The sequence below is a fragment of the Haliotis cracherodii genome, unplaced genomic scaffold, assembly GCF_022045235.1.
Source record: "Haliotis cracherodii isolate W230 unplaced genomic scaffold, xgHalCrac1.p SCAF_5, whole genome shotgun sequence".
Taxonomy (NCBI): Eukaryota; Metazoa; Mollusca; class Gastropoda; order Lepetellida; family Haliotidae; genus Haliotis; species Haliotis cracherodii.
Genome location: NW_027266308.1, coordinates 13510057 through 13533681, shown reverse-complemented (window position 1 = coordinate 13533681; position 23625 = coordinate 13510057). Strand labels below are relative to the sequence as shown.

General features: G+C 40.0%; 1 protein-coding gene across 2 annotated transcripts in view; it reads left to right on the top strand.

The window, feature by feature from the left end:
* The window catches only part of LOC139442493 (uncharacterized), a 70348-nt gene that overhangs the window by 34885 nt on the left and 11838 nt on the right, over nt 1-23625 (top strand). For both annotated transcript variants that reach the window (XM_071223303.1, XM_071223302.1), the window contains exons 2-3: nt 3423-3560; nt 19252-19307. In XM_071223303.1, coding sequence (XP_071079404.1) covers nt 3423-3560; nt 19252-19307 — 194 coding nt within the window. The remainder of the gene's footprint in view (nt 1-3422; nt 3561-19251; nt 19308-23625) is intronic.

The window sequence follows — 23625 nt, the reverse complement described above, 5'->3', positions numbered from 1 at the left end:
TTTGTCAGCACCATACCCGTGCTCGTGGGTTTCAACAAAGTGGTAAACGTCTGAGACCTGCATCACTTCAGGCTTTCCTCTCACATTAAGCTGACACGCCGTGATATAACTGGAATACTGTTAAAAGCGGCGTTAAACACAACTCACTCACTCACTATCTATTAGTTGGCAATTCTGTTTCAGTTTTACTTATGTATTGTATAATATTACTTACACCAGATATCTCTGCCTATATGATGACCCTAAGTGTAAGTATAACTTTTAGTTCACTTTAGATAAATGTTTTTATAGAAACAATTACCTATTTCTATTTTGAGTTTTGAGTTTTGTTTTTTGACGCTTTGAAAGAGATATTTTAAATTAATAGTTTGTTCAGCAATATGCCCAGAATGAATAGTTTGTTGGCAGTGGAGGAAAAAATTGAATAATTGAAACATCAGTTTTTATGTGTTAATAGAGAAAATGAATAGTTTTATTGATGGTGCTCGGTGAATAAATAGTGTGATGGATGCAGCTTGGGGAAGAATATTGTTCTCTTGCTATCATCAGCAACAGGCAGTTGGGAGAATATAGTTACTAATCCATTTAATATTGTTTCAAAAAGAAATGTCTGTGTCATATTTAAACTATTTTCCTAATGACATATTACACCCAGTAGGAAATAACACAAGCTTACATGAGCTACAAGACTAATATGGAATTTTGAAGTAAAGATCCTATATGAAAAAAGAATAGTGTTTGAATTTTTTCTTTCAGTAATTGCCACCAGGAATTAAATATCTGTGGCAACATCATATTATCCCTGACAACTACATCACATCACATACCTCTGTTGATCTCATCGTCCACCATCTTGCTTTAAAGTCATCACTGCCCCAGGTCACTGGTACATAACTGACCCCGACTTCAATGCAGAGGTCATGTGAGGTCATGGGGATTCTGTGTATTTACAAAGGGGATAATCTCCCCCTGCATGCATCTAGTCATCCGCCTGGTGTCAGACACTCATGTCGCCGTGGTAACATGCCTGCAGTGATTTCGTCTAAAATGTTGGAATCACCACGAAGCATGACGTAACACCTTGTTGGTTCATCCTTGACTGTTTTTGTCTTTTAAGGAAAGTTTCAAGGTCAAGTAAGAGTGACATGATTGTATGTTTGGATTGTCGATGTTAAACCTAACCCCAAAAATGTCTTGACAAAAATGTACTTTGTTAAGCCTCTATCAGACAGCCAGGTCTGTTTCTGAGAAGACTGAATGGACGAAAAGATAAACATTTTAAGTTAAAATTGTGTATTGTCCATGACTTTGTGCCGTGTATAGTATTTAAGGATGGTCATTACATGGCCAGAGAAATTTGGCCTGTTTGTCACTTTTATGCCAGTTTGAAAAACAAGACTCTGTAATGGGAATAGTCATGTTCAGTAACCCTTAAAATTGACATTCAGACAATGTTTTCTCTACAGCTTGCAAGCGATTACATTTTACCCCTAAAAAATGAAACCCGAAGAGGTTGGTATTTTTTCATAAACCAGAATGTTTGGTAATGGGGACAATTGTAAAAATGAATCTAGTCCTTAAAATATCTCTCCTCTAGGTATTTGGGGAATAAGTATTTGTAGAAACAGGAACGAACTGGTTTGGCCTTAGTACTTTATTTCCATACCAGATACAGAGATAAAGAACTTGTGTAGTGTCTTTAAACAGCTGGCTTTTGTCTATTAGCTCCATCACATGGGGGATGTTAAGATCTTACTTTCATCACTTTGAGTGACCCAATCTGTATGTTATGTAAGATATATCCATGATTGGCAAGACCACTCAACGTTGCTAAATAAAAGTGTCAAAAGCATTTTTACGATCAGAAAAAAATTGGATAAAAAAGGTCCATTGTACGATTCCAGCTTATTGTCATAGACATGTGTTTATGAATCACTATCAATTAGTGATGATACCAGGTGTTCGCGAAAAGGTGATCGTATCCTGCCCCATCTGTGAGCCAACAACAGTAAAACTACAGAGGCAGTTGCTGAAACAACAGATGCATATATGAACACATGTGTGAAATATGAAACCAACATTGTTTATCTTAATACTGAGAATGAAAGTATTTGTATTCAGACAGGTTAATAACCCCAGATTCATTTCGGTTTTTACTCCGAATACTGGTGCTGAAAGATATATATTACATACAATCTTTCAACGAGTGATGCATTCAATGTATTCCAATTCTCTGACAGAAATGTCCTAACCGATAAAGCTAATGCAGTAACAGTGTACAGTACTGTTATATTGAATATTTATCATGCAACACATGTACTGATGATAATAGAATTTATTTTAACGTTTTTATGTGCTAAGTACACTGCATTTATTTGACATAGTGCAATATTATTTAATACTATTGAAAGTTGAGTTCCACCCTTTGCTCTCTCATTAGACAAACATATATCCTAAATAAACTTTTATCTTATGCGATGTACGGATCTTGTTTCGCTGAAAGTGTTGTATGCCATGAAGAAACATTTTTGAAACATAATGTTTGAATCTTTACAAAAAACATTAACAAGAGATAAATAATATTTAAGAGTGGTTGTTTTGTGTGCCATCATTTTAAATATATGGTTCTTTTTATGTCATTTAAAACTACAGATGTCTGGGATGGGTTATATGATGTTGACACTGGGCTCGGTCCATCATAATGAAGGCATGTTGCAATACCGTATTCAATGTAATAAGCGCCCTGCTCTAATAAGCGCCCACGGCGATATTTGCTAATATATTGGCAAGTGAATAATCCCAATTAGCACCCCTTCCGATTGATCAATGTATACAAGACTTATTTATTCGTGTATAATATGCACTCGTGTGTTACATGCACCCTTAATGATGGGCAATTAAATTCGTGAAAAATATATCTATCATATATAAACAGTTCAGGCCGTCAGCACAAACTACAAAATTCTCCCTTTTAACTCTGATTTTTCCACTAAAGTAATATCTAATAAGAGCCCCTTATTTCTAATTTTGAGAGTGCCCTGGGTGCTTATTACGTCAAATACGGTATATATTGTGTTACACTTTTAAGCAAGTATTGAATGGTTTATGGGATATTAAGATACCATCAAGGATTGAACTATGTATACTGTTGTCCTTTGTTACTCGATCCAACCTAGGTCTGGGTGGGAGGAGAATATGTGCCGCGGAGACCTCACTGATAGAGTACAATGTATTCATCAATAAATGACACACACCACCCCCACTCCCATCCTCCCCAATTTGCGATATCAAATTGTTTGTTCTTGAATGAATAAAGAGCCTTGAGTAACTGTCTGCTGTATGCATATTCTGAATCAAAGTGCAAACAGGGTATTTTTTTAAAGAAAAAAACACAAATATTAATGTTTTCCTTTCTCTTCCAGTTTTTAAATCCGGACCAAAGAAAACGCGGAAAGTAAATTCTAGTGGATTATCAGAGGACCGAACTTCCCCCGAGCATGACGGTCACGTTAACCCAGCGTTCAACGACAACCAACCCGATATATCAGCTGCTGAGGCGGGTAAGTAATCGATGAAATGTATGTAAACAATAATCAATTCCTTGTGTCATTGTGCACGCAAGCTGTAACCATGGGAAGCAATTAGTGGCATTTGTTTGTTCAAACTCAGCAGAAAGCATTTTGCTTTAAAAAATGATGTTACATTTATGAAACTTAATATGTATTTTTACTGTTTTTACTGCGTTTTTAATAAGTTTACTGTTTATATATACAGTTAGTATTTTTCACTTAAAATAAATTTCAGTCAATCTGTTTTGAATGGATAACCTCTGATATTATATGTATAGTCAACATTAAGTGATAAGTTAATGATACATAAAACTAAAATATTTATACTGCAAGTTGAATTCACGGTAGGACAAAATGTGGCTTCTAAAAGCAAAATCTTTTCCTCCGAAATAAGAATAAGAAACATATTCAGATATTTAGATGATCAGCATTTTAAGAAGTAAATTTTGGGAGCCATGCTTTACCGCACGCTATAACTGAAGCGCGCAATAACGAGGGAACACTATACGTAACAACTTTTAATGTGTGTGAAAAGTTATATGAAAATACACTATTTGAAGGGGGCGTGGCCTAAATGCAAATGTCCGATTGGGATTTTCAATTTTCCGGACCCCTGATTTCAGCGACATTTATACAAAGCAGCCCAGCTTCATTATGCTACTGATGAGTTGATTTACTGGGTCTTAGACTTAAATAGTGAAATATCATTTTTCAAATCCTTTAGTTTAATTTTCTACCTCTGACATACTTCCCCTGTCAAAATGAATATGTAAATAAATAAAAGTACACAAACATAGCAAAATTGTCATTGTAACTGTAAAATTTATATAAAAGGTTACTGGACACTATATGCAAGTCAACATTTGATAAGGGTATTCTGAGTGTGCAGGTCGGGAATAAATGTGACTGGCTGTTGGGGGATGTTGTCATACAAATAGCATCAGATTTGAGCATGGAACTGACTCATGCTAATCTTCATTTCATTATAACAAGAGTAAACATTATATTCTGTTGTCTCCGACTTTCTTAAGAGTGTGAGTTAGCACAGTGTTCCTATCAGGACTTGACTAGTCTTGTTTAGACGCTTGTATTTAAGTGATCTTAGGACTCATTTTGTTGTCGTTTTGGGAGAGATGTGAGGCCTGTGTGCAACAAGATTAACTTCTTCCCATTCAGTGTCTCAACACAAACACTCGCTGTTTAAACTATGCAACACCTTTTGTGATATTGGGGAAATCTTCTAACACTTTGCATGCTCACAGACTCCCATGTTTACTTTTGTTTATCATTACTTGAAATGAAGCTCAACATGTGTCAAGTCCATACCGAAATCGTATCCTTCTGATAAACTGCAAGATGGATCTGTAGAACACCCTTGTGAGAGACAGAGACTAAAAACTGCCAGACAGATCTGTAGAACACCCTTATGAGAGAAAGAGACTAAAAACTGTCAGACAGATCTGTAGAACACCCTTATGAGAGAAAGAGACTAAAAACTGTCAGACAGATCTGTAGAACACCCTTATGAGAGAAAGAGACTAAAAACTGTCAGACGGATCTGTAGAACACCCTTCTGAGAGAAAGAGACTAAAAACTGTCAGACAGATCTGTAGAACACCCTTATGAGAGAAAGAGACTAAAAACTGCCAGACAGATCTGTAGAACACCCTTATGAGAGAAAGAGACTAAAAACTGTCAGACAGATCTGTAGAACACCCTGGTGAGAGAAAGAGACTAAAAACTGCCAGACAGATCTGTAGAACACCCTTATGAGAGAAAGAGACTAAAAACTGCCAGACAGATCTGTAGAACACCCTTATGAGAGAAAGAGACTAAAAACTGTCAGACGGATCTGTAGAACACCCTTGTGAGAGAAAGAGACTAAAAACTGCCAGACAGATCTGTAGAACACCCTTATGAGAGAAAGAGACTAAAAACTGCCAGACAGATCTGTAGAACACCCTTATGAGAGAAAGAGACTAAAAACTGCCAGACAGATCTGTAGAACACCCTTATGAGAGAAAGAGACTAAAAACTGCCAGACAGATCTGTAGAACACCCTTGTGAGAGAAAGAGACTAAAAACTGCCAGACAGATCTGTAGAACACCCTTATGAGAGAAAGAGACTAAAAACTGCCAGACAGATCTGTAGAACACCCTTATGAGAGAAAGAGACTAAAAACTGCCAGACAGATCTGTAGAACACCCTTATGAGAGAAAGAGACTAAAAACTGCCAGACAGATCTGTAGAAAACCCTTATGAGAGAAAGAGACTAAAAACTGCCAGACAGATCTGTAGAACACCCTTATGAGAGAAAGAGACTAAAAACTGCCAGACAGATCTGTAGAACACCCTTGTGAGAGAAAGAGACTAAAAACTGCCAGACAGATCTGTAGAACACCCTTGTGAGAGAAAGAGACTAAAAACTGCCAGACAGATCTGTAGAACACCCTTGTGAGAGAAAGAGACTAAAAACTGCCAGACAGATCTGTAGAACAAGTGGTCTTTCCTAGAACAAAAGAAATGTCTGTATTTCCATGTAACAGAGGACTGGCTCTGTGGTCTCGTGTTACAGCACGTGCCCGGAGAGTGGAAGGTCTGGGTTCGATCCTTGGTCGTGTCATACCAACGTTAAGAGATGGTACTTGTTATTACCCTGTCTGGCGCTCGGGATTAAGGGTTAAAACAAGGACTAGTCGGCTCGGAGTCAGTATACCGTGTCTGAGTGGGGTATTTATGTTTAACTGCAGCATGGTATCTCAGTGGGCTAGCACTAAAAGATCACCATTAGTCCGGACTAGTGCAAGCAGCCACACACACAAACACGTACATGCACGTCACTACATAAGTGCAATAATCTTGGACGCAATGCTAAACCCCATTTCACTTCACCATATAACAGAACATAAAGTTTGAATTAGTCCCTGGTATAAATATTTAGACACCCTTTGTTTCCTTGAGTCCAATCCACTGTATGTGTACATGATGTAAGCTGGCCAAGCACCTACGTCTTTGGAGGGAAAATATTATACAGGTTATAACACGTTTTATTGATCACCCATAGTCATTCTTAAAATCAATGACATTTTTTATCAAGAATTGATTCTTAGAACAAGCTGAATGTTAAAGAAACAGTACGCACCCTTTTAGTAATACATGAATGTGACTATTGATTGGTATTATCTTGAAACTTTGAGAAGTAAATAGTTTTCTTGTCTACCTTCAGTGTATCAGTCTCCGCAACAAGGCTGAAATATCACCCTTTATGTTCATTTGGTAAAGCAGTCTTTAGGCCAATGACTTCTACATGGTATTCCCTTTGGTTGTAGACGCAATGGTGCTCAGAAATAACAGGGTGGATAAAATATCCACAACGATATGATCACACACTTTATTATTTGCATTTGGAACTGGTCATTTAAGTTCAATTTTCAAAATACAGAAATCTGATATCCTGGTCTGAATGCTTTGCCTTGATTGGCTAATTAAACACTTCACTGGACTTCAGTGTGACCTCCTAAAGAGCGGTTGTCAGATTTTCGTGCAGGTTGTCAGATGTTCGCGCAGACACAAGCTCCTCCCACATCATGTTGACATGCAGTGAGTGCTATAACTGAAATACTGTTTGAACCAAATTCACTACACTTTGAAATCACCCATTCTCCATCTTTGTCGAAACTTACGAGGAGTTGGGATACTGGGGACCTATTTTAGGGAGCATATTGCTAAAATCAAAAACGTATACGTCTTTGCTAGAATACACTGAACAATGTTCCGTTAAACATCATCTGCTAATGGAAACAAAATACAGTGTACATCCTTGTATATTATATTTATGAAATATATCTTATATCCTCATTAACAAGTAGGGGGCACAGGTGGCCCAGACGTCTAGGCGCTGCGATTCGCGATGCAGAGTTGGGTACGCCAGAAATCTATGATTGTTGGTTCGAATCATGATTCGCCCCGATTATGTTTCTAGGTTTGTCAGCACTATACCTGTGCTCGTAGGTTTCATCGAAGTGGTAAACGTCTGAGACCTGCATCACTTCAGCCTTTACTCCCACATTAAGCTGACACCCCGCGATATGAGTGGAATAATGTTAAAAGCGGCATTAAACCCATCTCACCCACTCATTAACAAGTAATGGAAACGAGGTCATGTTTGTTCTTGCTTTGTAGATTGCTTACACTAATGTTTTTGAAAACGAAACAAAATACAAAATACTTCATTTGGATTGGCTTTTATTCGTTTTAGGAAAATCAAACCAACAGACTTAAATTTACCAGATAATTTGAAAATATCATCCTGTCATGAAATCAACAATTACGTGTATTTTTTAATCTTATCTTCATGGCACAGCGGCCATGAAATTGAAATTCTAAAACCTGAACAACAAAATCAATGACCCGATTCGACCTCCGATATTAAGAATGTGACAACGGCATACAAGTGCAACAGTGTGGATTCGATCCCTTCCACCGTGTCACAGTGTAAATCTATACATTCCATCACTAGAACCAACATATGGACACAGACACGACCTGACCCATATTCCAGTATTTTATGGACTCGCTGGCCCATTAAGGTGAAGCTGGAACAGCAAATGTTACAGAGATGGGCTGGGCCAGTGTGTCGGGGCTTGCACTTGTGCCTGATGCCTGATGCATGGCGGAGAACCAGCCATCGATAAATTATTGGAATTCAGCCCTTAAGGTTACTGACTTATCTGGGAAACACAATCGCTGTTTAATAGACTGTGAACAGACATGATCAAGTGTGGTGAAGCATTTGAGAAGACTCTTGTTGTCATGCTTGGCTTGTCTTAATTTTATGCTACTCTTGGTTGTCAGAATTGTTTAGCATGTATGATGTGTGTGTTGAAATTAGAGGTGAACCTTGAATTGTGCATAGTCTAAGCCTGATACAATATCCCTCCTTACTGCAATCCCACGCCAAAACAGTTTCACTGTACCCTGATTAAATTCTGTCCTTCTGCTACCCCCTTGTGTCAAAGCCCTCCCCTGCACACCCTCGTACCCCAACCCATCTCACGCCCTATCAACTACTGCGGCTTTGACTACAACGCCCCCTACTCCTACTCTACTACAAACATCATCTACCCTCAACTTTCACTGCTGCGTACTCACACTCACATACCCGTTATACACCATGCCACCCTCTCCTATACACACATCTACCCCAAACTGCACCCCCACCCACCCACACACACACCATGCCACCCTCCCCCACCCACACGCACACCATGCCACCCTCCCCCACCCACACACACACCATGCCACCCTCCCCCACCCACCCACTGAGCCACTCTTTCTGCTACACACACCATCTACCCTTTATCTTCCCTAGATCTAGATACTTCCACTGCCACCTAGCCTCAACCCTACCCTTCCTCTCTGATACACACACTACCTTATACTTCCACTAACCCCAACCCCACCCCCCACCCCCCCCCAACACACGCACACACACACACACACGCACACATATGCGCACACATACAACACACACACACTCCGTACCTCTCTCTCTGCCTCACACACTACCCTATACTGCCACTACCAACTAGACTCATCCCCCCACCCCCCACACACGCACACATACAACACACACACACACTCCGTACCACTCTCTCTGCCTCACACACTACCCTATACTGCCACTACCAACTAGACGCATCCCCCCACCCCCCACACACGCACACATACAACACACACACACACTCCGTACCACTCTCTCTGCTACACACACTACCCTATACTGCCACTGCCACCTAGACTCACACCCCCCCCCCTCCCAACACACACACACACGCACACATATGCGCACACATACAACACACACACACTCCGTACCTCTCTCTCTGCCTCACACACTACCCTATACTGCCACTGCCACCTAGACTCACACCCCCCCATCCCAACACACACACACACACACACGCACACATATGCGCACACATACAACACACACACACTCCGTACCTCTCTCTCCGCTACACACACTACCCTATACTTCTACTGCCACCTAGACTCACACACACCCCCTCCCAACACACACACACATACACGCACACATACAACACACACACACACACACATACACACACACACACACATACACACACACATACAACACACACACACTCCGCACCACTCTCTCTGCTACACACACTACCCTATACTTCTACTATGTATCAACATCTCTCTCCCGCACCATCCATGCTAAACTCATCCTTTCTAATGTCTAATGCCTTAATTGACGTCCCTTGATCTGTCAACTGAACATTTTAGTTCCCGAACTCAGTCTTCATGCAATAACACTTATACAAAAACAATTTATTTGTCTTCCCTTTGCATTAAGATATTCTTAAAAGGATATACCAACATGTGAGCTGAAAGATTTTCAAGCAGACAATATGAAATGATTTATAGTACTTAAACACAACCATATCCTGAACATAAATATAGCAAGCGAGATGGCATTATTGTTCCGCCACATTCTTCACATATGAGTAATAGAATGTAAAGACATTGTTGTCTGTTTTAAACAAGGAATGTATAAAACAAGCAAAGAACTGCATGATGGATGCTTCGTTCAACCAAAACACCAAAGGGATTAGCTCCCAAATGCAGCTGTAGCCAACCAGGTCTCAAATGCCCTCAAATGCTCTCAAATGCTCTTATTGTTGTTTTCCATATCTCATTTTCTTTTCTTATTTTTCACTGTCGCCACACCATGACGAGAAACTGTGTATTGACCTTGAACAGATATCCTCATAGTGATTCATGGGTAAAGACTTGCCGAATTTCAACACGCTGTTTGTCAAGTAAGGTCTGACCTTATCAGAATCAGTGGTGTGGACAGTAGGGATGGCGGCCATGTTTGATTGTAAATGACAATGTCATCATTATAGTCTCTCATGTGTGGGCAATGAACCCAGACCCGCTGTGTAAGGATCATGTGGTATATACTGGTATATACTGGCAAAGTATACATGGTTTTATACATAAGCTATATTGATTTATCAATATTAATTAATAATTTCACGAACGCTATCTGATTTTCTCAATGATCAGATTTTCTTGTTATTGGAAAATTAGATATTCATAACATATCTACATGTATCATGCAAAATATCTCTTTCTGATCTTTTCATTTCATAATGAAAGTTAAGTATTGATATGTTTGTCTAAAGACGTAGCAGTGTTTGGAAGGTATAAACACAAGTCAAATTAACTTGGAATTAATCTGAACCGCAATTAGTCCACAATTAGTTGGTCATTTATCTCAATTTATGTAATGTGTATACACACTATCCTGAGTGTGGTTGCCTACAGAGTATGGTTGCCTACAGAGTGTGGTTGCCTACAGAGTGTGGTTGCCTACAGAGTGTGGTTGCCTACAGAGTGTGGTTGCCTACAGAAAGTGGTTGACTACAGATAATGGTAGCCTACAGAGTATGGTTGCCTACTGAATGTGGTTGCCTACAGAGTATGGTTGCCTACAGAGTGTGGTTGCCTACAGAGTGTGGTTGCCTACTGAGTATGGTTGCCCACAGAGTGTGGTTGCCTACAGAAAGTGGTTGACTACAGATAATGGTAGCCTACAGAGTAGAGAGTACAAATGATGACTTTCCTATCAACATCATGTGGACATGTTACATTCCTAATCTTACAAATGGCCAACTCTATCCAAGATCGCTACTTAATAACAGCCTTTACAAGGGAGTCATGATATTTATCAAGAGTGTAACATGGTTGTATTGATTATTAATCACAAACGCTAATTTAATTAATCATTGATCAATGTTTAATGAGTAAGTGTGATAAGTTTCATCTGGGGCATGATGGGGGTTCCATCAATTAGATGCATCGGACATCACGACTTGAAGAGTTCTGTTTCGCAAAACAATCTAAGGACAGACATACCGTATTCGACGTAATAAGCGCCCAGGGCGCTCTCAAAATTAGAATTAGGGGGGCTCTTATTAGAATGTTATTTTAGTGAAAGAAGTGTTAAAAGATAAATTTCGTGTATTATGCTGAAAGCCTGAAATGTTTATGTACGAGAGATATATTTGTCCAGAATTAAATTGCCCATAATTCAGTGTGCATATAACACATAAGTGTATTATACGCGAATACATAAGTCTTGTGTACATTGATCAATCGAAAAGGGTGCTAATTAGGATTGTTCACATGCCAATATATTAGCAAATATCGCCATTGGCGCTTACGTCGAATATGGTAATATTGTATTTTTGGTTTACAATCATTTTCTTGAAAATTTCAGTTTAAAATTTGTGAGTCAAATATGCAGAATTACACGTCATGTACAACCCTGGGCCACGTTTCACAAAGCAGATGTAGCACTAAGATGATTGTAACTTCCATACTTTACCATAGGTTTATAATAGTTGTAGCACTAAGATAATTGTAACTCCCATACTTTAACATAGGTTTGTATAGTTGTAGCACTAAGATGATCGTAACCTCCATACTTTAACATAGGTTTATAATAGTTGTAGCACTAAGATGATCGTCACCTCCATACTTTAACATAGGTTTACAATAGTTGTAGCACTAAGATGATCGTAACTTCCATACTTTAACATAGGTCTATAATAGTTGTAGCACTAAGATGATCGTAACTGCCATACTTTAACATAGGTCTATAATAGTTGTAGCACTAAGATGATCGTAACTTCCATACTTTAACATAGGTCTATAATAGTTGTAGCACTAAGATGATCGTAACTTCCATACTTTAACATAGGTCTATAATAGTTGTAGCACTAAGATGATCGTAACCTCCATACTTTAACATAGGTCTATAATAGTTGTTGCACTAAGATGATTGTAACTTCCATACTTTAACATAGGTTTATAATAGTTGTAGCACTGAGATAGCTTTGTGGTGTAATTTTGTTTTAGTTGAATATATAAATTAATAACTTATTGTCAGGTTTTATTTTTTCCCACTTCTCATTTATGGGATATGCAGAATCTGTAGATCAGTTTGACAAACAGACTTGCTACAGTGCCACAATCGTCTAAATATACAGGAGTTATGACAAATGTGCTGCTACCATCGTGATAATCATCCCTTAGTCCGCTAGATGTGACTTTAAATCCCAGATCAGCCCAGATTAGGGTCACTGGCCCCTCAATACCATGCATACCAGTGGTCGTTGGTTTCACAAAACTTTGAAACATTCAGGTATGACCTGCTGAACTCCCACATTTAGCTGACACTCTGTGATATAACCGGAATGCTGTTCAAAATGGTGACACACGGATGCGGACCGTTATGATATGGTGGAATCATTATGATATTTTGCAAATTCCACCAATACATACTTGTAATTTTGGTCAAACATTACAAACATGGCCAGTAATACTGGTTACCATGGTTACTGAGGTAACATCAGTTTTGTGTGCTGTAGTTACTCCCTGAAGCTCTTTGCATCAAACTCTTGCCTCCACCAACTTACCCACCGCATCCGTGGAGAGCGGAAGGTCTGGGGTTCGATCCCCGGCCACGTCATACCAAAAGACGTTAAAAGATGGTACTTGTTGTTACCCTGTCTGGCGCTAGGCATTAAGGGGCTAAAACAAGGACTGGTCGGCTCGGAGTCAGTATACTGTGTCTGAATGGGGTATTCATGTTAAACTGCGGCATGGTATCTCAGTGTGCGAGTACTAACAATCGGTATCTGTCCGGACTAGTACAAGCAGCCACGCACACACACACACACACACACACATGTCGCTATATAAGTGCAATAATCTTGGACGTGACGTTAAACCCCATTTCACCTCATCTCACCTCAACCAACTTACCATTTTTTTTAATGTTGTTAGATAGCAATACAAGCTTGGAAACCTGTCTTTGAGAAAGACAGTTTTAGATAACAATGCTTTTCCAATGAAAGCAGTTCTTCTCTTGTGCAGTTATGTCCTATGCTGTCAATCATGCAAATGGTGATTACGAATATCTTTTGAGAATTAACTGCACTATTCTAGGCCTAAATTATCCCAAATATTTCTAACTGCCTCAATTTCGGATTGGCATCTCTGCTATAAAACAGCTCTTAATTGGGTCCTGGAATCCTGGAACAGCCATGGAATTTTAGTTTGAGTGTCCCAGGCCTGGTGCAGTTTTGAAGAAAAAAAAGTGGTAAAAAAATATTTGTATGCCAGTAACACATGTAAATTTGTTCAGGGTAATAGTGTATGAGCCCTGATAAAACTCTTTCACTGGTACCTCATGGCTACATGGTCGTTGACTAACCGTTCCTGTACTGTTGGATAACAGTTTATACCACATGAGTTGAAGTGAGTGCTTAAGTAACCAATTTAATCATGACCGATCAAGGTAAACAATATTCTTTCTGAATGTAAACCCTGCCTCAAGCCGTAGCTTAGGATAAAGTCTTACGTAAGCTTGTCTCGTGCACTTTACATTAAGGTATTTAAATCAGGAGTGGTGGACAAGTACAACTGACTTTTTGATCACACAAATTTATGTTCATGATTTTCAAAGTTTTTTTGTGAACTAAGAGGTAGGAGATGAAAGAAAAAATATAAATATGTTTAATTATATATTTTACAAAATAAGAGTAGGCTAAAAACAGTACCGTATTTAACCGTAGATAAGCTGAATTTTGAGGACTTGAAAAAAGATTCTGCTGAAAGGGGTTGGCTTATGTATTGGTTACACTTTCATCAAACTCTTTTTCTGGTTAAAAAAACTACATCGTATCGCTTCAGGTGAATGAACAACGCTATAACAAACTTTGTCAATGAAATCTTTTGCAATTAAACACCACTGATGATGATTTATTATATCAATTGTATTTCTTATTTATTACCAATGGTGTAACAACAAGTTAAACTTGCGTAATTCAATATGGATTTGTTGATATTTTTATTTCCGATGACAGATCATGAGGAGACATAGTTTTAGGTTGGGGCTCCAGCTTATCTACCGCACATAACATTTTGATATAGATTACCATATACGGTATGTTTTATGAGAGACATTTTGCCGTTAAATGCAGCATTTAATTATTTATTTAATTTTATGTTTATTTTGTTTTGCAAAATTAGTGTAGGCTAAAACAGTATGTTGTACAAGAGACATATTTCTGCTATATGAAGCATTTAACAATATCTTATGTTTCTTTTATTTTCAAAATCAGAAAGTAGGCATGTAAAAGCAAGAACACTAACTAATCTAGCCTTGGTTTTGAAATCATGGGTTATAAAGTGAATAAATATAGGAAAGACACAAACGGCAGGTTAGGTGAGAAAAACATGACAAAAGCCTTTTGATTATCTGAATGTTAGTGTATGAGATCTGTCTCGATTCTTGCCGTCAGTGAAGGAACCTATGTTCCATGCTCCAATTGTCGGCGGGTATGTCAGGAATCCACTTAAAATGCTGGCCATTTTGGCAAAATTACAAGACACCTGGCATGCAACAGTTGTCCTTGCTTTCAGAAAACATGAATGTGTTACTTCAGTGAACGTCTGTTAATTGAATCTAATGGAGTATGTGAGGCGTCAGAACATGCCTGGGGGAAAACTAGACCTCCTTTGACATTTTTGCACATACATTAAACAACGGATAACCCACCCCCATACCCTAACCCTAACCCACAACCCTAACCCACACCAACACCAACACCAACACCAACACCCACACCAACACCCTAATGCACACCCTAACCCACACCCACACCAACACCCTCATGCACACCCTAACCCACACCCACACCAACACCCTAATGCACACCCTAACCCACACCCACACCAACACCCTAATGCACACCCTAACCCACACCCACACCAACACCAACACCCACACCCACACCAACACCCTCATGCACACCCTAACCCACACCCACACCAACACCCTCATGCACACCCTAACCCACACCCACACCAACACCCTCATGCACACCCTAACCCACACCCACACCAACACCCTCATGCACACCCTAACCCACACCCACACCAACACCCTAATGCACACCCTAATGCACACCCACACCAACACCCTCATGCACACCCTAACCCACACCCACACCAACACCCTCATGCACACCCTAACCCACACCCACACCAACACCCTCATGCACACCCTAACCCACACCCACACCAACACCCTCATGCACACCCTAACGCACACCCACACCAACACCCTCATGCACACCCTAACCCACACCCACACCCACACCCACACCAACACCCTCATGCACACCCTAACCCACACCCACACCAACACTCTCATGCACACCCTAACCCACACCCACACCAACACCCTCATGCACACCCTAACCCACACCCACACCAACACCCTCATGCACACCCTAACCCACACCCACACCAACACCCTAATGCACACCCTAATGCACACCCACACCAACACCCTCATGCACACCCTAACCCACACCCACACCAACACCCTCATGCACACCCTAACGCACACCCACACCAACACCCTCATGCACACCCTAACCCACACCCACACCCACACCAACACCCTCATCCACACCCACACCAACACCCTCATGCACACCCTAACCCACACCAACACCCTCATGCACACCCTAACCCAAACCCACACCAACACCCTCATGGACACCCTAACCCACACCAGTGGGTCCCATCCTGCTCCTGAACTAAGTGACTTGACAATACCAACACCAGGGTACCATCCTGCTCCCGAACTAAGTCACTTGACAATACCAACACCAGTGTACCATCTTGCTCCTGTACTAAGTGACTTGACAATACCAGCACAAGGGTCCCATCCTGCTCCTGTACTAAGTCACTTGACAATACCAACACCAGGGTACCATCCTGCTCCTGTACTAAGTCACTTGACAATACCAACACCAGGGTACCATCCTGCTCCCGAACTAAGTCACTTGACAATACTAACACAAGGGTCCCATCCTGCTCCTGTACTAAGTCACTTGACAATACCAACACCAGTGGGTCCCATCCTGCTCCTGTACTAAGTCACTTGACAATACCAACACAAGGGTCCCATCCTGCTCCTGTACTAAGTCACTTGACAATACCAACACAAGGGTCCCATCCTGCTCCTGTACTAAGTCACTTGACAATACCAACACAAGGGTCCCATCCTGCTCCTGAACTAAGTCACTTGACAATACCAACACAAGGGTCCCATCCTGCTCCTGAACTCAGTGACTTGACAATACCAACACAAGGGTCCGTCTCATCCTGCTCCTGAACTCAGTCACTTGACAATACCAACACAAGGGTCCCATCCTGCTCCTGTACTAAGTCACTTGACAATACCAACACCAGTGGGTCCCATCCTGCTCCTGTACTAAGTCACTTGACAATACCAACACAAGGGTCCCATCCTGCTCCTGTACTAAGTCACTTGACAATACCAACACAAGGGTCCCATCCTGCTCCCGAACTAAGTCACTTGACAATACCAACAGTCAGCCTGAGTTTCTCAGGAGCAACAGCATCTTGTCTTCACATGGGATATCATAGAGAAGAGTATTCATGAATGTTGTTTAAGGCTACTGGTTCATCCTAATGACTAGTCTCTACCCTACAGGAGGCATTCACCACTGTTGTTCAGACTATGGGTAGACATAATTGAGCCATAAAAGGAAATCTGATTTGAACCCTATCCAACACATGTTATATTTCTCATGACACTAGTACATCCTCAGTTCCAGCATATATAATCAGGGGCATATTGAATGAGTTGTATACTCAATGGTTTGAATGGTAGACCACATAACAGGTCAAAATAAGGTAATTATTGGATTGTCATCCCACCTGCCTCGCTACAAAACACCTGCTTCACATGGTTTTATTGTCCTCCAGTACCAACAGATGAAGGAAGCATCTTTGTGTGATCTCTTCTCTCTTTACTTGATGAAATACACCATACATAGTGTCTACTAAACATTCAGGCTTCGTGTTGACGGTTAGTGTACGCATCTGTTGACAGTTAGTGTACAAGTCTGTTGACAGTGTACGCATCTGTAGACAATTAGTGTAGGCATCTGTTGACAGTGTACACATCTGTTGACAGTTAGTGTACGCATCTGTTGACAGTTAGTGTACACAGATACCTCGAACAGTTTGTTTAAGAAAGACATTTTTGGATGAAAGTGTAATAAATAATTTCTGATAACCTTACCTATAGGTATTCTCTAAGGATGTCTTCATGCTTACCCACTAACTCAAAGTTGAAGTCTTAATGGTTATTGGGTCGGTCGGGTAGCCAAGTGGTTAAAGCATTCACTCGTCACGCTGAAGAGCCGGGTTCGATTTCCGACATGGGTATAATGTGTGAAGCTCATTTCTGGTGTCCCCCGCCGTGATATTTCTGGAATATAGCTAAAAGCAGTGAAAACCATACTCCCTCACTCACAAATGCTCATTGCACAGACTCATAGCTAGGGGGTATTCATTTGACCAGAGGCGGTGAACTAGCCCAGTGGTTAAAGCGTTTGCCTGTCATGCCGTAGACCCATATTTGATTCCCAAATGTGTGAAGCCTATTTCTGGTGTCCCACCGAGATATTGCTGGAAAATGGCCAAAAACCGTACTCATTCACTCAGTCATTTGACCAAACATCTGAGACCTGCATGACTTCAGGCTCTCTTCCCACATTAAGCTGACAGGCTGTGATATAACTGGAATACTGTTCAAGTGACATTAGAAATAGACTTTTCACACTGTCCCCATCCATGAGAATCGAACCCAGGACATCAGTGTGACGAGCCAATACTGTAACCACAAGGATAACTCAACAGCGAGATTAGACATGTTTAACAGAAGTTGCTAATTATGGCAAAATATCATTTATTCTTTAGAGTGAAAACATACAAAAGACAAACAAAAATTCAAATATAGTTATTAAAAGTGAAAGCTAATTTTATTTAATTTGAAGAGTCCTCTTTGAAAAGAACCCTCTTCTTCATTTCTCAAGGCTGCTGAAAGCTGAACCGAGATTGAGTGTTAGTCATATTTAACTGTAAGAGGCCGCATTGATCAATTGAGATCGACTCGTGTTAATCTTGGTAAGAGAAAATTCAAGTACTTGTGTTCTGTTTATTTTCTAATCTCATTGACAACCCAGAAGTAGTTGTGCAAACAGCCATCCATTAGTATCAATAGTTTGTAATGCTGGTGGGCAACTAGTTAAGAGGTATTTCTGAATAGGAAAACATATTAATTGCGTTTAGTGTTTGTAGCCTGTTATTTGTTTTTGCCTTTGTTACAGTACAGATGGCCTATGTAGGTTAAGTTAGATAAATAAAAGAATGAGACACATTTGACATATATTCTTGCAGAAAGTAGTGGTATGTCAAGTAGTACCAAAAGACATTGGAACCTAATGTGAAATAAAACATTAATGTGGTCATATATAGCAAGGTTTTCTTAAACAATATTTAGAAACTATTTTTGTCAATTATTTGTTGATTTTTTGTTAATATTATTAGTACTTTCTTGTATATTCTATATTTCTTTGTGGTCTGTCCTTCAAATTTTCCATTGTTTCAAATTACCACTGTTTATGTGCAAACTGTTTTAATGTATTGTGGAGTTCATCCATGAATAAACCTGGTGATAACTTTTTCCAGGATTCGCCGGCTATGTCCAGTGCGGGGAGTATGTCCCAAACACCGATAGAAAGAAGGTAAGTGCTGTTATTTACTGTTGTGTGCTTGTAGAGATTCAGGAGAAGAATATGTTGTCTTGTTATGGGGATTTGGGTGAGAATTGCCAGGTCAAAAGGGCAGCTGATGATGACGCACAACTACCATATGTGTACTCCTAGAAGTCAGGAAAAGGATAGAGAGAATTTGGAAATTCAGGATAAGAAACAATATCCCCAGTAAATGTGTGCCTCTTGGGGAATTCAGGAGTAGGAGGGGATCTAGCCTGGTGGTTATAAAGCCTCAACCAGGAGTAGGAGGGGATCTAGCCTGGTGGTTATAAAGCCTCAACCAGGAGTAGGAGGGGATCTAGCCTGGTGGTTATAAAGCTTCAACCAGGAGTAGGAGGGGATCTAGCCCGGTGGTTATAAAGCCTCAACCAGGAGTAGGAGGGGATCTAGCCTGGTGGTTATAAAGCCTCAACCAGGAGTAGGAGGGGATCTAGCCTGGTGGTTATAAAGCCTCAACCAGGAGTAGGAGGGGATCTAGCCTGGTGGTTATAAAGCCTCAACCAGGAGTAGGAAGGTATCTAGCCCGGTGGTTATAAAGCCTCAACCAGGAGTAGGAGGGGATCTAGCCTGGTGGTTATAAAGCCTCAACCAGGAGTAGGAGGGGATCTAGCCCGGTGGTTATAAAGCCTCAACCAGGAGTAGGAGGGGATCTAGCCTGGTGGTTATAAAGCCTCAACCAGGAGAAGGTTTGGATCTAGCCTTGTCATTATCTATCCACATTCAGGAAAAGGGAGGGATATAGTCTAGGGGGTATAAAGCCTCTCTCTCTCTCTGAAGGATGGGATATAGCCTAGTGGTTATGAAGCCTCTCTCTGAAGGATGGGATATAGCCTAGTGGTTATAAAGCCTCTCTCTGAAGGATGGGATATAGCCTAGTGGTTATGAAGCCTCTCTCTGAAGGATGGGATATAGCCTGGTGGTTATAAAGCCTCTCTCCGAAGGATGGGATATAGCCTAGTGGTTTTAAAGCCTCTCTCTGAAGGATGGGATATAGCCTAGTGGTTATAAAGCCTCTCTGAAGGATAGAATATAGCCTAGTGGTTATAAAGCCTTTCTCTGAAGAATAGGATATAGCCTAGTGGTTTTAAAGCCTCTCTCTGAAGGATGGGATATAGCCTAGTGGTTTTAAAGCCTTTCTGTGAAGTATGGGTTATAGCCTAGTGGTTATAAAGCCTCTCTGAAGGATGGAATATAGCCTAGTGGTTATAAAGCCTCTTTCTGAAGGATAGGATATAGCCTAGTGGTTTTAAAGCCTCTCTATGAAGGATGGGATATAGCCTAGTGGTTTTAAAGCCTTTCTGTGAAGTATGGGTTATAGCCTAGTGGTTATAAAGCCTCTCTGAAGGATGGAATATAGCCTAGTGGTTATAAAGCCTCTTTCTGAAGGATAGGATATAGCCTAGTGGTTATAAAGCCTCTCTCTGAAGAATGGGATATAGCCTAGTGGTTATAAAGCCTCTCTCTGAAGGATAGAATATAGCCTAGTGGTTATAAAGCCTCTCTGAAGGATGGAATATAGCCTAGTGGTTATAAAGCCTCTTTCTGAAGGATAGGATATAGCCTAGTGGTTATAAAGCCTCTCTCTGAAGAATGGGATATAGCCTAGTGGTTATAAAGCCTCTTTCTGAAGGATAGGATATAGCCTAGTGGTTATAAAGCCTCTCTCTGAAGAATGGGATATAGCCTAGTGGTTATAAAGCCTCTCTCTGAAGGATGGGATATAGCCTAGTGGTTTTAAAGCCTCTCTATGAAGGATGGGTTATAGCCTAGTTGTTATAAAGCCACACTCAGCCACAGAATGGGATGCCAGTACTCCCATGTTTACATTAAGGGATTTAAGGATGAGATTGTATCGTAAGCCTCAGTGATCAGTTTCTTCCATCTCTATCAATAGATCATATGGAATCATATCAGTAAGTACCTAATCCCAAGTCACATAAAAGTTTAGATTAAGGATTAATATAATCTGACTAAATCCCCCAAATCTATGCTGAGTAGACAAACATCAACGCTAAGCTATTGCAATCAACTTGTGTGGTCAGAGGATAATGGCATCATTGTCCTGGGAGGGTCCACATGGGTGGTACTGACTGGCGTAATGTTGCTCAGAAACACTGTTGGGAGCGTAAGATCAGTCTGACTTTTATCATTAAAGCTTAAAGAAACTTTACATGGAAAAAATGCTTGGATAATAATAAAAATTTACTGTTTATCGTAAAAGTTGAACAAACAACAAGGGACCAAAAATAGACTTGTGGTTGCAATACACCATCAACTAATTAATATTGATTAATTGGGAAATATTAATTGGTCAAAGTTAGTTGGTGGAACACAAATTCCATGAAAAAAAATACAAAATCACAATAAAGAATATTGTACATAACTAACTAAATACGATTTCAAAACCCATTTGAATAGATTTTAATAAACATTTTTATTAACTTACTAATGATCACCCCATCAGGGTCTTCTAGTATTAATGTATCTGACAATATACAACTACTGAGGCCACGCAAATTATCAGGTGTCAACATTGGTAAGTGTATAGGTGTTGTATCCCTGTGTGTACCAGTGGAGGTTGGTATAGCTGGGACACATGATGGGCTAGTTACGACATTATCCAGCGTGAAAATGGTATCCACAGTTTTTGTAGGCCATTATTTCTTGCTTATTGGATCACAGATTTGCAAACCCTATTTTCATGCAAAATGGACAAAAAAATATTTTAAAATGCACTACTTTTTCAATGTGACATCACATAGCGATAAGCGATACATCAATGTTTGAAGAACAACAAATGAATGATGATCAATTTGACATTTGTATTTGCCAAATAAATCAGTCGTAGCTAATGCATTAACTCTCCCTGGTCCTTGATATGCAGACTTTGTTAAAAAATTCTCCCTGAGTTCCAAGTAAAGCCCAAAAACATTTGTGCACTTCTAGAGTTTGAAAAGGTGCCAAGATTGAGGGGTTGACGTCTCTATTTTCCCTTCTCATATTTCAAACATTGGCTGTAAAAATCGATGATCCAACAAATACAACAATACTGTTGTAAATATGAAATATTGTTAATGCAGTGAGGCTTTCAACCAATGGCTTCAGTGTTGGATATGTATGTCTAGCATTGGGTATTTAGGAGGTAAACAAAGGTATAGGTGTTATTGAGTATTTTATTCCCAGAAATGTCATTTGTAATTAAGGGCATTTGCTGGGGGTTTTCACTGTTTAAAGTTTAACTGTGTAATCTCATACTTTGATATGAGTATTTTGCTGTGAAGAGTGCTGGGCTTGTTCAAAAGATCACTTCATAAAATGCTGCAGCCGAAATTGAATTTGCCTTTGAACAGTGGAGTCTCAGACAAGCCTGGTCAAACAGGTTTCTGGAGCTGTAATTGTAGATGAAACATTGGTCATGGCCCGTCATTTATTATAGGGATGGGCTTGAGAGTTGGTGGCAGAGGGGGGTCAACAGAAGATCTGACAGCCTCAGGATGGGTCATTATAGAAGTAGAGTGTGTGGAGCACCGTGAAAAAAGAATTGTTCAAAGAGACGTTGTTGTCATGAGATGAATCTATTGGGGTGTGAGGGCAGTTAAGGGTTATTTGGGAAGGATCATGTTACAGTAGGACATGTTGGTGACACATACCCTCTTAACACACACACACACACACACACACACACACACACACACACACACACACACACACACACACATAGACATATTGATACAATAAAGTGTTCTCAATTATTTCGTCTCCTTGACATATTCCGTGTTGAGAAAAATGTGACCCACTAAATCCAGCGTCAGATGTTGCACATATCTAGGTTACTCAGAAAAAACTCAGTTTCTTAACAGATCATCAATCACCTGTCACAGCATTTCAATCCCAGCAAAACTCCAGTCTATAAATAGTATCTGATATAATAGAAAAATGTTAACTTGATAATAGTGATTGGAGAAAATAGTTGATAATCTAGGTATTTTAAAGCCTTGTTCAGTGAATACAGAAATGGAACATTTACCTATATTCCAGTATTTTTATTTGATATGCTGGGCGACAAGAGTTGACCCAGAAAAAAATGTCCCCATTCCTGTGGTTAATATATTCATGGCAAAACATTAAACAAATGCAAGACTTCAGGAGACATTTAAAACACAATGGAGCTAATAAGGCTCAAGATATATGGTGTTGGGATGTAAACATCTCCTAGGTCATGATGGGATGAGATCTCACTTAAATTTCTGACATAGTTGGTAAACTGTAAACACGAGGTACGACACAA